This window comes from Pygocentrus nattereri, chromosome 1, assembly GCF_015220715.1.
Source record: "Pygocentrus nattereri isolate fPygNat1 chromosome 1, fPygNat1.pri, whole genome shotgun sequence".
Classification (NCBI taxonomy): domain Eukaryota; kingdom Metazoa; phylum Chordata; class Actinopteri; order Characiformes; family Serrasalmidae; genus Pygocentrus; species Pygocentrus nattereri.
The window spans coordinates 49,455,225-49,470,267 of NC_051211.1; the positions used below are offsets into that span (position 1 = coordinate 49,455,225).

Here is a 15,043-nt window from a genome sequence, read left to right on the forward strand (position 1 = left end):
AGTTGACTCCTTTAATTTGAAACTGCCTGCTACATAATAAATGTTAAAAGTTGTAAAATTACAAAAGAATTTCACGGCTTAGGCATCTAAAGCTGAATTTCAGAGCTCCACGACGACAACGGAAAGCACCTTTTAAAAATATGTAACGGTTGTGAACGTGGCCTTGATACTCCTGCCGAGCAGTCTGGTGCTTCTAAAAAAGTTTCCTTATGGAAATAAACACAAACATGGACATCAACTACTTATATCTGATATTTATTTTTAAGCATTTAGATCAAAATGCCTACATTCAATTAGGAGTGTCCAAACTTTGGACTGGTAGTGTAGAAAAAGTGCAAGAGCACCACCATGTGGCCAAATGTACTGCATGTTAAACTTATTGCTGTCATTATATTATGTACACAGAAGCAACTCCACAGACACACCTGCCATACCTATGATGGGCTTCTGGAGCACCAGACCAATCACCTGCAGGCAGATTCCCTCCAGCTGCTGAGTTATCTATGATGCAAAAGAGAGATACTGTGTATTTGTGTCTAACGGCTGAACACATTCAGTCTACAGCCAGTTCATTTCATTTTGCTATCTCAGTGCGCAAACACACCGATCAGGCATAACATTAAGACCACCTCCTTGTTTCTACGCTCATTGTCCATTTTACCAGCTCCACTTACTGTATAGCTGCACTTTGTAGTTCTACAGTTACAGACTGTAGTCCATCTGTTTCTCTGATACTTTGTTACCCCCTTTTACCCTGTTCTTCAGTAGTCAGGACCCCCATGGACCCTCACAGAGCAGGTACTATTTGGGTGGTGGATCATTCTCAGCACTGCAGTAACACTGCTGTAGTGGTGGTGTGTTAGTGTGTGTTGTGCTGGTCTGAGTGGATCAGACACAGCAGTGCTGCTGGAGTTTCTAAACACCTCAGTGTCACTGCTGGACTGAGAATAGTCCACCAACCAAAAATATCCAGCCAACAGCGTCCTGTGACCCCTGATGAAGGACTAGAGGATGACCAACACAAACTGTGCAGCAGCAGATGAGCTACTGTCCCTGACTTTACATCTACTAGGTGGACAGACAAGGTAGGAGTGTCTAATAGAGTGGACAGTGAGTGGACACACTGTTTAAAAACTCCAGCAGCACTGGAGTACAGTGCTGTACCTGATCCACTCATACCAGCACAACACACACTAACACACCACCACCACCACGTCAGTGTTACTGCAGTGCTGAATATGATCCACCATTCAAATAGTACCTGCTCTGTGAGGGTCCATGGTGGTCCTGACCACTGAAGAACAGGGTAAAAGGGGGCTAACAAAGTATCAGAGAAACAGATGGACTACAGTCTGTGCACCTATAGAGTAAATGGAGCTGATAAAATGGACAATGAGTGTAGAAGCAAGGAGGTGGTCATGATGTTATGCCTGATCTGTTTATGTCTGCATGTAAATACCTCTTTGTGGTCCTCCATGACGGTGAGAATGGTATCTATGGTGCTGAGAATGCCCAGTGCCATCACCGTCTTATCTTCACTCTCCTCATACTCCTCACTCTGCAGAACCTTGCTGAAGATCTCTGCCTGCACAGAGGAGACGTTTATACCATCAGCTGAGCACATGTTCTGTTTTGTAGTGTGGTAACTCTGACAATACTAGTAAGAAGTATGAGACTTTAGAGAAAAGCAAGAAATTAAATCATATACATTTTCTTTATATTAAGAGATATGCAGACAGACACAGTACCAGGTTCTGAGTCATGTCCACTGCAATCACTGCCACTTCTTGGTTGTATTCGCAAATCATCTTCTGAATGACACTCGTGAGATCATCGTTCTCCGTCTCCTTGATGACGTGCAGCAGTTCCTGCATGACAGGTCTGATGAACGGCCTGATGTAGATCTTAGCTACACACATGACAGAAAAGAAGCTGTTTAAAGCTCTAAAGGCAGCCAAACAGTAGTAACTAAACAAGCTCACTGAATCACTGAAATAAGTGCCCAGAGTCTAGGCCTGTCATAATTATTACATAATCGCCTCGTTGAAATGACTGAAACTGATCGTTATTATCCACAGTTCTTGGCTTTCACAACTGAGTGTCGACGTTGCAAAAAAAAACAAAAAACAAACAAAAAACAACACCAGCATGTCAATTTGGTCTGTTTTTATCCGTTGGGTTGAGACAAATGAATATAAGTATATAAAATGAAGCAGAAAATGTGTTTGAGACGTCATGGGACTTAGAAAATAAAACCATACTGACTCAGCAAAGAGATGCCTACGTTGACCAGCTGAATGACTGGGGCGGAGAGGGGGGGCCATCTTACCCACCCAGAGACTAAGGCTAGTAATGCTCTCTTGGAGTGCCAGCCACAGATGCTGTAGCATCACCAGGGATCGAACTCACGATCTCCTGATGAGAGGGCCAACAGTTGCACCACTTAGGAGCCTGGAAAGCTTTTTAATAGTATATAACAGCTGTGATCGTGGTTATCCACAGTTCTTGGTTTTCATGATTGAGTGTCAACGTTGCAAAAAAAAAAAAAAAAAAAAAACAAAAAAAAAACAGCATGTGAATTTGGTTTGTTTATATCTGCTGGATTGAGACAAATGCATGTATATAAAAGGAAGCGGAAAACGTGCTTATTGAGACGTCATGGGTCTTCGAAAATGATAAAACCCCTAAAAAAAGCTTGGGGGCAGCCGTGGGCTGAAGGTTAGGGAACCAGCCGCTGGTTCCCTAACCGGAAGGCCACTGGTTCGATCCTCTGAGCCGACAGTCTGTAACTGAGGTGCCCTTGAGCAAGGGACCTACCCCGCAACTGCTCCCCGGGCGCTGCGGATAGGCCAAGTGTGCTCACTGCCCCCTAGTGTGCATCTTCACTAGTGTGTATGTGGTGAGGATGAGTTTGATTGCGGAGGTGAAATTTCCGTTGTGGGACTATTAAGGGTCACTTTACTGACTTGGAACTATTACAACTCTAAAGGATGACGGTGAGTAAAGTTTGTTAATCTGAGTTTGAGCTGTTTCTGTCTTCAGTTGGAAGCTACTGGTAACGGCAGCTAGGAAGCACAAGTTGGTCACTAGGCTTGTAGTTCAGTAGCAGCAAACCACAAACAAAAAGAGTCATTAATCATAATTATTTATGCAGCACTTAACTGCCAGCTCAAATGTCATGTTCACTACTATTTGGGGTATGAACTGGGGGGTTGGGGGGAATAAGTCCTGCCTCTTTGCCCCTCAGATGCCCTCTCGGTCAGCATGTATAGTAATTGTATGTTATATAGCCCTTCTTCAAGATCTGTTTCAGCAAGGCTTAGTGCAGCCTTACTCTAGCAATAGAGCTCGGCTTGGTTGCATGAGCTTCACTGCACTTGAACACCCCCTCTGGTTCAGTTCCGGCTACCTGGGGAGAGTAACTCCAATCTGTCGTTTATGCATCCATCACCACTGCACCGGAAATGCCATTAATAAAGCATAATGTTTCTTTAAGAAAGTGTACAACAAGCAAGCAGACAGCAGTAAGAGGCACTAAAAACCTGCCAAACCAAGTTTCTGTTACTGTTTAAACCGATTAAAGCGATTATTCTAGACTCTCTGGAGCTCTAAAATAGAGCTCTAACTCACTGGTAAAGCTAATTTTTCATGGTCATCTTGGAAAAAATGTTTATGCTGTCATTTTTTACCCTTGAGTCCCACCCTCTAAAATATCTGTGCACGAGCCTACATAACAACGACTTAAATATTCGAAACAGAAAACACCCCCCCCAAAAAAAACAAACAGAAATGTTTTCCTCTTTTATTCTATTGTTATTAAAAGTTAAACACACACACACACACACACACACACACACGTATTAATATATTATTGTGTATGTATTAATATGTTACTGTGGAATTTTTTTTTTTTTTTTAAGTATAATTTTTGAAATAATATTTGAAAAAGAAAATGTGTCAATACTTCGGCTGTGAATTGATGAGACTAACCTTGTTCCTGGTTGCTGACCAGAGTCTGCAGAGCAATGGCTGCTTCCACTTTGACGGGCATCTCCTGGTCAGCAATGAGGTCTTGTTTGACCAGCTCCACAGCGTTTCTCAGGACCAGCTCATTGTGGAACTTCAGAGGGCTGAAACAGTGCAGAACCCAGCAGGACTGCACACAACATAAAATACAGCACAGCGATGCCGGCCTTAGCACACGCAGTCACTGCATCTATATAGCACCTTTTACACAGGAAGCCAAATGAAAGCCAGCACAAGAAAAAAAAAATAATAAAAAAAACTTAAAATAATAAAGAAACAACAAAAATTATTGAACACTGGGGGGGAAAACGGAATCATAGTACATAAAAAAAAAAAAATCAGCATGTCATCACACAGGTGGTTCTACTCACCCTGGCCCGCAGGTAACCCAGGTTCGAGTTGAGCAGAGGAAACACATAATTCTGTAACATGAGCTCCATCTGATCTCTGTATACTCGCTTCTGCAGACGGACGGACGAAGGGAGAGGGAGAGAGGGAGAGAGAGAGAGAGAGAGAGAGAGAGAGAGAGAATGAGAGAGAGAGAGAATGAGAGAGAGAGAGAGAGAGAGAGAGAGAGAGAGAGAATGAGAGAGAGAGAATGAGAGAGAGAGAGAATGAGAGAGAGAGAGAGAGAGAGAGAGAGAGAGAGAGAAAATGAGAGAGAGCATATGCTTTGTTGATATATAAGATCTACTGAGAACAAACTTAAATATGGCACTTGTCAGGATTATTTGTCTGTTTATCGCCACAATTTCTTTTTATTCGCTGCGTAAAAACCTAAAATAGAAAATGTGCCATAACTTTTGCACAGGCCATATTTTACACTCCACTACCCTCCACCCCAACGTTAAATTTGCTCTCTGTTCTCTGATGACGTGTTAACTTACGCTCACTTAAAAACCATCAACAAAACGTCGTCTGACCAGGGGCGCCTAAACGTTTAAAAACAACTGTGCTCTGTAAATGCTCTCTAAATGGCCTTGATCATGTGGCGGATCAAGCACAGTGTTCGATCTCAAACCTTTAGCAATGGGTCAGCTAAGGCTCCAATGACATGCAGTGCCCCATCCTTCCTGCGGGGGTCAGCGTTGGGGTCCATCAAAATGTGATGGCAGAACTCCATCATCTGAGGAAGGACCTGATCCAGAAACAAGAGGGGGTCAATGCTCACGCAGAGAATATTATATATCAAAACTAATCCACTTTCACCTGCTTATTGCAGTAGTCAGAACAAAACCTTGTATCTCCAAAGTGACAACTTTACAGGGGAAAGAAAAAACCATACTTTAATGTAAGTCAATGGAACCAGAAGTTTTTCCATGCCGTTTTGGGTCGTTTCTTTTGGTCCACTCATCATGAAACTTAAACACAATGTAAAGGGCAAAAGGGAAGTTTCAAATTATCTCAAAAACTGAAAAACGATAAAAATGGAGATGCGAGGGTTTTTTCCGACTGTGGTGATATGTAGATATGTAAAGGAATCCATAGCTGCTGCGCTCACCTCCTTCCTCATCCTGGACGCTTTGCATAGTAGAGTCTGGGCCGCAGTTGCGGGAAACACGTGGTCATCAAACATATCTGCAGCAGAACAACTAGAGCACTTCAGCCAACAGGTCAAAACAAGATCCTTCAACGCACCAAGCTTTTAACATTTAACATTGAACATTTCTGTGGTTGGCTGACAGCCAGACGTCGGTCAGGCTTCTTTAGAGGGGTATTTGGATGTTTTTCTGCATAATTCATCGTGGAAATTTAAAAGTCAGTCAGAGTGGTTTGGTTTGTAATGCTCCGTTCTAGAAAAACTTATGCCAGAACTGTTCACAGTGGTGGTGACAGGAACCAGATGTGCGAACAGTTTAATGCCATTTAAAACTCCCTCATAGAAAGTTATCGCTGTTGTCGGAGGAAAACCTCGTACCTCCAAAATGGGAACTTTACAGGAGAAGGAAAAAACCCTAATTGACTTTTAATGGAAGTCAATGGAACCAGACTTATTTCCAAGCCATTTAGGGCCGTTTCTTTTAGTCCATTCATCACAAAATTTACACTCATTGTAAAGGGCAACAGGCATCTTCAAATTATGTCAAAAAAAAATGAGAAAAATGGAGATAAAATATTTTGTTCCGACAGCAGCAATATACATGAAACAGTACAGCGAGTGAGTGAGATGTCTGATGCCTGAGACATTGTCTTATGATAGTTTTGATACGATTTGGACCTTTTTTTTATTTAGAATAAGTTAATGGGGAAAAGTACATGCTGGGTATTGTAAAGCAGAAGAGTCCCTGAAAAAAACACTTTGCTTTATATTTACAACAATTTTATAATAATCAGCCTTACACATACAAACTCAGAAGACATGAGGAGGTTCTTTTGATTGTAAATAAAATGGCTGTATTTGTGTTGCAGGAATGACAACCCCTGGTTCCCATCACCATTAAAAAAGGAAAGAAAAGGTTAGTAAGTTTTCAGTGCGCATTCAACACCAAACCACTCTGAATGGCTGCTGACAACAACTGGATTATGCAGAAAGGTGGTGGATTTCTCATTTAAAGCGAGATTTTTGTTTCTTTTTAAGATTGAGAGCCTTAATTAGTCCCACACCTCCACATTTAACCCATTCATGCAGTGAAAGACCACATAGACACTAGTGAGCACACACACACTAGGGTGTGAGCACAATTGCCCGGTGCGGTGGGCAGCCCTATCTGCAGCAGCTGGGGGTTAGGTGTCTTGCTCAAAGACGCCTCAGTTGCGTACGGTCAGCTCTGGGGATCAAACCGGCCACCTTCTGGTCACAAGGCCGGTTCTCTAACCTCCAGCCCACGACTGCCCCAACTAGTTAGTGTCTCTGAAAGCTGTGCTGACACTTCACACTGCTGTCCGTCACAGTGGACCAAAGTATGTTACGCTGCTCTGAACAGCTACGCTAACATGCTCAAGTAGTCACACACTTTGGTCCATTGTGTTTAATTTCGTTCTTTCTTTCATTCATTCTGATTTTTCTTTCTTCCTTTGTGTATTTTTTGCTTTCTTTTGGTTTATTTTGTCCTTCATTACGTCTCTTTATCGTCTTTATTTGCTTCAACATTTCTCTCGTCATCTTCATTCTTTCGTTTTTCTTCATTCTTCCTTCCCTTTGTTCTTTCTTTGTTATTCTTCCTTACCTCCTTTAGTCTTTTTCATCCTTCTTTCTTATCCTTCCATTTTTCTTTCCTTGTTTTACCTCCTTTTTTCTTTCCTTTATTCAATCTTTGTTTTTCTTCCTTATTTCTGTCCTTTAGTCTTTTTCGGTTTTCCTCTTCTTTCTTATCCTTCCATTTTTCTTTCCTTCATTCTTTGTTTTTCTTCCTTCTTTCTTTGTTTTACCTCCTTTTTTCTTTCCTTTATTCAATCTTTGTTTTTCTTCCTTATTTCTGTCCTTTAGTCTTTTTCGGGTTTTCCTCTTCTTTCTTATCCTTCCATTTTTCTTTCCTTCTTTCTTTGTTTTACCTCCTTTTTTCTTTCCTTTATTCAATCTTTGTTTTTCTTCCTTATTTCTGTCCTTTAGTCTTTTTCGGTTTTCCTCTTCTTTCTTATCCTTCCATTTTCCGTTTTTTCGTGCTTCTCCCCCCGTTTTTCGTATTTTTTATGTTATTCTCTCCGATTGTCATTACAATGAAAAGCATAGAATTCTTTCAGATCAATAAAATATTAGAACTTTGATTTATTTATTGGTTCACTGGGCCGTTGAATTTGTTGTGGGGTCCTACAGGATCTGACAGCAGTGTAGTAGAGGGTGGACGATGTTGTGGAGTTTTGGTTTGGTCTTCAGTCTATTAGACCTAGGCTTGAATCCAGTCTTGCATCACCTCTATTAGTTACTCAAAGTATCACTGCCTTGCAGGTGTATGTGTGTCCTCTGACCCTTTGACCTCTGCATTACCAGTTACTGCTTTCTCAGATTCAAAGTTCACATTCAACTGCAGGCTTTGTAAAGCCTGTGATTCACACCATGCTGAGGGGTCAGCATGAGGTCCCATTAGATGTTAGCTTCAGCTTCACTCACAGCTTCAGCACAAAACTAAAGACTTCAAACATGTCTTGCCTGACGAACTCCATTTGGAAAGCTGTGTAAATCTCATTGCTTTAATATTCATTAACTCAATTTTGTTTACTGATTTAACGAGAGGGAGGAAAAAAAAGGGATAAAACAACAGAGACAGATGGACGGGGCTTATAAGCGAGAGAACAACAGAAGGAAAGAGATGGCAGAGAGACAGAGAAGGGGAAAAAAAAACACCACTAACTGAATTTCATGCGAATGTACTCGTATGGATCTTCCTGCCACAGCTTTTCATCCTCATCCTTATAGCACATCAGAGGAAACACCACCTCCTGAGTGATGGTCTGGAAAACAGAGAAACAGGGGCACTTAAAAGCAAACAGAAGTCATCAAAACAGCGTATCTGTAATACAATATTCACTGGTATATTGTCCTCCAGCGTACAGCGCCACTGCTCATTCAGACCTGCATGTGTGGCTTCATCTGCTTCCACGTGATGGAGTGAGAGACGCTCTGGGTCAGGTAGTTCAGAGTCTGCTGTAGCACGCGTGGACTCACGTACTGTTTCTGCCTGTGCAGCTCGACCACCTTTAACAAGACCTGCAGCGGTATATGATGACCGACTCATTCCACAGAAATTTTCTTTTTTATTTTCATGCAATTGAGCTCAATTCTTCAGCCCCAGCTTATTCAGACATTGCAAAAGACGCAGCAAACCACATGCAGCGCTTACCTGCTGAATTCCAACAGTGTACGTCTTCAGAAAGAAATCCGCAAACTCGAAGTATTCCTTTGTTACATTGCCTGGGCTTCCATACCTAAGGACGGGAAACATTGTCATGGTTTGTGATATCATGATACGGTACTAGTGAACAAAAGAGCATAGCATGTGTTAGAAAATAGACGTAGTGTTCTAAATGTAATTAAAAGCAGTAAAGGCTGTGTCCCATTTGCATGGCCCCCAGGCTGCATTTGAAGGCCGATTTTGAAGGCTTCTGCATATACGGCCGAGAAATGTGTCTCTTTTCCATGGCAACGAAGGATCCGACAGGTGGATCCTTTGCCACCCAACATATCCTGAGGTTCATTGCGTGCCAGCGAGGATTTGAAAAGATGGCGAGATCAGCAGAGGCACGAATGGTGACTGAGGAGTCACTTTAAAACACACGTATTGGGTTTAAACTGAGCTGAATAGCCAAGGGAAAAGCCAATGTGGTCTGAAGGAAAACTTCTAGTAAACTGCAGTGAATCATCTCCAGCTCATCTCCAGCTACCCCATGAAAACATAAAAAACTAAAATCAAACTTTCTTTTAAAAAAAAAACTTTAAAAGAGCTTGACAGGAGCTGTGTTTCATGACGCAACGGTAAGGGTGGGAACAGCGGTGCTGTGATGGAAACAAGAAACTGGCTGTAGTGCAGACCGCTTCATTTCGGTTCAGCCTTTGTGGGTCTACGCAACTTTTGAACGACTTGCCTTCGTAGACCGCGTCCTTCTAAGGATGCAGTCCCTGAACTGGGACACAGCTAATGTGTTGGCGCTTAAACATTTAGGGGATTTCTGTCCTTGAAAAAACCTTTTCCGATGGCTCTTGGAATAACAGCACAGCAATCTTCATTCACTTCTATAATCCTGTATTTCTTCAGGTCTTAACAGGACAATTCCCAGCTGTTCTGACCAATATAACTCGAATATTTAGGCTGTTTGAAAAACAAGTCATGCAAAAATTGCCCCAACACAGTCTCACAAATTCACATATTTATTCCCAGTGAGCTCTTAAGTTTCATCCAAGAAGACTACAACTTCCACAAAGCAGTGCAGCAGTCAGTGACTCTCACCTGTGGGTAATAAAGGACAAAAAGCGGTGGGAGTTTGTCCTTGATAATTATGCACTATTCATGTAACCAGTGCTGACCTTTTGGGCCACGTCCAAGTGCAAGATGGACGACAAGGCAGGAGAGAGGAGCGTCGCCTGCCACTATTTACCAACATGAAACTTCACAGTGCTTAAAGGTAATACAACAAACACCCACAGAGAAGCAACTGCGGGTGTGGAATCAACAGCATGTGAACATGACCTGCAAGCAGAGTTAGGATTGTCCACCAGGATGTAAACTGAAAGAAACTACCATTCAGTCAATGTTTTTGGAGTGTGAAGGATTTGGCGATAAAGGCTCCGCATCAGCAGCTCAAACAGTTCTTGAAACACAAGTGAGCTGCTTTTCTGTCAAATGTTGCAGCTGGACAGCGAACTTTATCAAGGAAAGGTTTACTTTCCACCTAATTTAGGTGTGTGATTAGCTCCGTCTATGTAATATGCATCAGATGTGCTTCTGCACTAGGCGTGTTTTCTATGTTTATTGTCAGGACGGAATCAGCAGAATAAAACAACGGCACAGTGTAGCGCGTCTTTATATAGAACATGCAAAGGTTGCAGCATTTGTTTATGCAGATATGCATGTAAAATAAGTTCATGCCTTCTGTACTCCTGCCTTCTACTGCTGGGATAGGCTTCGTTGTTAGCTAACTGGAAATCAGGCATTTGTTTTTCAGGTCGCTAGTCTATTACACTCAAATTTACACCAGTCACTTGTTCAATAAGCCAACTAGTCACTAGTACAGATAAACCTAAGATGAAACCGAAGAATAACAAAACTGTGACGTCTGCATTTGTTTACCATCAGATTTGACTGCATTTACATTTATGCCATTTGGAAGAGGCTCTTATCCAGAGCAACTTACAATTAGATCATTTTACACAGGTAGGCGAAGGTGGTGTTAGGAGTCTTGCCCAAGGACTCTTATTGGTATAGTGTAGGGTGCTTGCCCAAGTCTACAGTGTAGAACGCAGAGGTGTTACCCACCACACTATACCTACCTGATTGCAAGTTTGATGAAGAAGGGCTGCTCTTCAGTGATTCAGCATTCATGGTAGTTAGTTATTTTGGAATTTGTCAGTATATGTGTGTCTATGCTGTGTGTGTGTGTCTGTGAGCCATTCTGGATGTAATTTATCATTTTTTGAACAATCTGTGTCAAGACGAGGGGAATACAGTAACATCTACTGTCGTGCCTCATGTAGTTTGAAGCTAAACCACTCTGACTCTTGACTATGTCACCAAGAATACTACTTCTGAATCCACAGAGTGCGTGAGAATCATTATTTTCACTCAGAAATATTCTTGTGCTGATGAGGACACGGATTTTTATATGTAAAATTCATTTGATGCGAATGGGAAAATTCTAACGAGAAGCTGGTGAATAGCTGACTTGAGCTGCGTATCCCTGAAGAATTAGGGGTGGGCCATAATCAATAACAGTCCCCCCTCTTTAAAAGCACATGATGCCCTAATTGTAACTAAAGCCCAGCAGTGAGGAGCTGAACTTCACCCTCCTCTGCTGTCACTGCAGACTGTCAGGGTCACCTACAGAACAGTGCTTGTAGCCTGTTAATGGAGTAATATAATATTACTATGTATTTGAGGGTCACATTTTGCATGAGCTTTGTTCCAAAAACAAGGGGTAAGGGTAAAAATAAATGTGACTGGGCCTTACAGCGAGCTGTGGGAGCGCTCGGACCAATAACACACCAAAACAGCTATACAAACATTAAAGAATGAGATTTTGTGTAGTGGGCCCTTATGAAGTCAGAGCTATTCCACATCCCGAAATAAATCTGCTGAAACTGCAAGTTGTTGGGCTAAAATGCAGCATTTCAAAGGGTCCATAATAACAACATCATGTATTTTGTATGGTACAGCTTATTACTGAATATAATGGAATTAAATATGTCTAGTTTATAAATGAGAACAAAACATGTTACCTCTCAAACAGTCTGGTGATGATGTGTAGAGCCCATTTCTTGCACTTCCACCAAATTAATTCTGGCCGATCGTCTTCATCCACTTCTAGAGTCTCCTACGAGCCAAAGAGGGAAACCAGTGAGGCTTCAAGAATGCTATAATATCTACAGTTCACCTCTTTTATTGCTTTTATTTGTCTTTCTCCTTCGTTCCTTTATTCATGATCTATGGTAATACACTGTTGGTAATACACTTTATTTTGTGTGAATTTGTCGTGATAAATGAGACAATAGATATTTCTCCAAAATGACTCGGGATAAAATCTTGCTCACACGCAGCGTACAGTACTGTGAAAGGCAGACAGTCAGACACCCTTCATTTATTTATTTTAGAGTCAAAACCATCATTAAGTACAAGTTATTAATTTATCAGGAGATATTTCTGAGGTTACATGCAAGATACGAGGTAATCCACCTGCACGAGTTTCCAAAGCTGGAGTTACAGAGAACATAAGACGGAGAAAAACCTAATGACACCAAAAGTGCCCCATCAGGTAAACTGCACTTTCATCTAGCGCTATGGGTCTGAAAGGATATATAGCTTCGACATTATGTTTAGTTGTTGACTTCCTCTGAATACATGCTTATGCTTTGCTTTTCCATATGCTGAAAAAATTTTTTACTTATTAGCCATTTTGCCTTATTAAATAAAAACCTAATAAAACCTGCCCAGTTAAATGAATGAAATGTGAACTTTTGCACAGTACTGTACCACTTCTGAGATATGAGCCTTTCTTATGACAACAATAATATGCATAAACATAGAAAAAACAGCTTACTGGGGGGACATCCCGATCCACGACTGCTCTTAGGATCTCCATCCACTGGGTCATAACTGTGTTATTAAGCAGCTGGAGAGGCAGGGAATACTATATACACACACAAAAACACACACACACACACACACACACACACACACACACACACACACACACACACACACACACACATTTTGCATCCTGAACTATTGGAAACACCACCACAGAAACACAACCAGCAAAGCAATATTACTGTAAAATATCCAGTGCTCTGGCAGGTTACAAGGACTAAAGACTTGGATGGCACACAATACACACTTGCACAAGTGCGTGGAATATCTTGAGGATCTGCTTCTGGATGAGTACAGAGAAGACCGTGGCATCGGGCAGCAGCTGGGTGATGAGCTGCTGGATGCGGGGCAAGAAGAGCTGCATAGCGGCCAGCAGTGGAGCCCTCTCCTCCGCCTTTCTGAATCTGCCAACAGCAGCAACAACATACTACTACAGGCACTGCAGACAGCTCTAACTGCTACTTTTATGTACCAATAAATCATCAGTCCAGCAAAAAAATAAATAAAAATTTGTCCCTTATCCCAAATGTGGTCAATCAGCCAAGACATGTTTGGTGTCCAAAGTCCCACCAATAAATCTCAAATACACTTGCTCAAGTGGTTTTTGACACCAATTAGCATCTTGTACTCCGCAGCCTAGATCATCAGACGCTCGCCTCAAACTACAAAGAGTTCTTGAAGTGCAAGTATTCCTCGCTTTTTTAATAGTAAGAGTTTGTATTTTAAAATGTGCATTTAAAACATGCTGTGGAAACCTGGCCTGTATCACAGGAAACTGAATTTTCATTTTTATGAAATAAGAGAGTTTGATGTGGTATACGCACACTTAACACTGTAAAAAAACCACGTACTATTCACTTCCCAATAAACACAGCCCATTCATGGAAACTAAACTGTACCTTAAATGGTGCAGCAATTACATTCTCAGGCACCAATTAAGGGGGAAAATCGTAGAAAAATCGAAGGTGAGAGAAACTATTCTACTTTTATGGAAAAGTTTCCTGATGGAGATGCGTGAAAAGCAGCTATAGCTGAGCTAAAGCAGAGCAAAATAAGCCTGCATTTCCCTTATATTGTATTTTTTGGCCTACACTAGTACATCAGCACATACTGAGACACATTTACAGCCGAGATGGTATAATGAACATAAAACATTGTGGCTCACAAAGTGGTTTTTGCTGAAAGGCTAACATTTGGACAGTCGTTAGGGAATGACTGTTAGGGAACTGGCCCTGTGACCGGAAGGTTGCTGGTTAGGGCCCCAGCGCCGACAGTCCATGACTGAGGTGTCCTTGAGCAAGACACCTAACCCCCAATTGCTCCCCGGGTGCCATGGATAGGGCTGCCCTCCGCTCTAGGCAAGTGTGCTCATTGTTCACTAGTGTGTGTATGTGGTGTTTCACTTCATGGATGGGTTAAATGCAGAGGTGAAGTTTCCCCGTTTGTGGGATTCCCCGTTTAAAAAGTGTCTCTTAACTTAATCTTAATTTGGGTTGCCGACCTCTGATCTATGCCATGCAGTTTGCACAGTGCTTACTGGGGGGTAAATGCTTCCCTCACCTTTGAGCTACATTAGCCTCAGTCATCCAGTGCAACATTAAAGAAGCAAACTTTGAACATCCAACAAGTCTCGGCTGATTGGCTACATTTTCACCCCAAAGTATCCCTTCATCTTACAGAGGAGCACCTGCCCATCTTCAACTGCTACTTCTATATTCCATCAAGTGCAGCCAACTAAAGTCACCCATGGTAGCGGTTGAGCGTTTCAATTCCCAAGTTATTTGTTTGATTGCCGAGATATTTGAGAATATGTAAGACACAAAACACGCAGAGCACTCACTCATAGGTCTTGACGAGCTGATAGAGCGCGAGGAGGCTACCGTACCAGCTCCCACTATTCTGCGACTGCAGGTACAGGCTGATCTTATCTACGATGCCGGTCCAGCGGCCAGGGAAATCATGCTTTATGATAGTACGCAAGCAGACAGTCAGCTGGGCTCTGACAACAAAAACATAATGCTTTATGTTCACAAACACACAAACAGAAAATAAGTCACGCTCAGTATTCTCTGTCAAGTATATTACAGTGCCATATCACAAGCTATTGACCTACCGTATGGACTCAGGGCACTGAATAATGGCCTCCACCATGTTCTCTCGGATCTGGCCACGGTCATTCTCATGGATGTTAAAGGGGAAGACGACCTCCCCCAAAGAGGGCTCCCGGTCCTGCCAGTACTGGCTCACCATGTTCTTCAGGTAGATGGCAGCTGTGGCACAAA

The 15,043-nt window shown here is 42.1% G+C and overlaps 1 protein-coding gene across 2 annotated transcripts in view; it reads right to left on the reverse strand.

The window, feature by feature from the left end:
• The window catches only part of ipo8 (importin 8), a 35,815-nt gene that overhangs the window by 13,251 nt on the left and 7,521 nt on the right, over positions 1 to 15,043 (reverse strand). Inside the window, exons 3-17 of one of the 2 annotated variants that reach the window (XM_017698916.2) lie at positions 14,875 to 15,031; positions 14,602 to 14,760; positions 13,009 to 13,165; positions 12,712 to 12,801; positions 11,894 to 11,988; positions 8,805 to 8,889; positions 8,537 to 8,671; positions 8,316 to 8,415; positions 5,528 to 5,604; positions 5,048 to 5,164; positions 4,398 to 4,487; positions 3,991 to 4,156; positions 1,749 to 1,909; positions 1,460 to 1,585; positions 435 to 501 (exon numbers count right to left, since the gene is read on the reverse strand). In XM_017698916.2, coding sequence (XP_017554405.1) covers positions 435 to 501; positions 1,460 to 1,585; positions 1,749 to 1,909; positions 3,991 to 4,156; positions 4,398 to 4,487; positions 5,048 to 5,164; positions 5,528 to 5,604; positions 8,316 to 8,415; positions 8,537 to 8,671; positions 8,805 to 8,889; positions 11,894 to 11,988; positions 12,712 to 12,801; positions 13,009 to 13,165; positions 14,602 to 14,760; positions 14,875 to 15,031 — 1,782 coding nt within the window. Of the gene's footprint in view, positions 1 to 425; positions 502 to 1,459; positions 1,586 to 1,748; positions 1,910 to 3,990; positions 4,157 to 4,397; positions 4,488 to 5,047; positions 5,165 to 5,527; positions 5,605 to 8,315; positions 8,416 to 8,536; positions 8,672 to 8,804; positions 8,890 to 11,893; positions 11,989 to 12,711; positions 12,802 to 13,008; positions 13,166 to 14,601; positions 14,761 to 14,874; positions 15,032 to 15,043 lie in introns of both variants that reach the window. The other variant, XM_017698915.2, reaches the window with a different exon arrangement.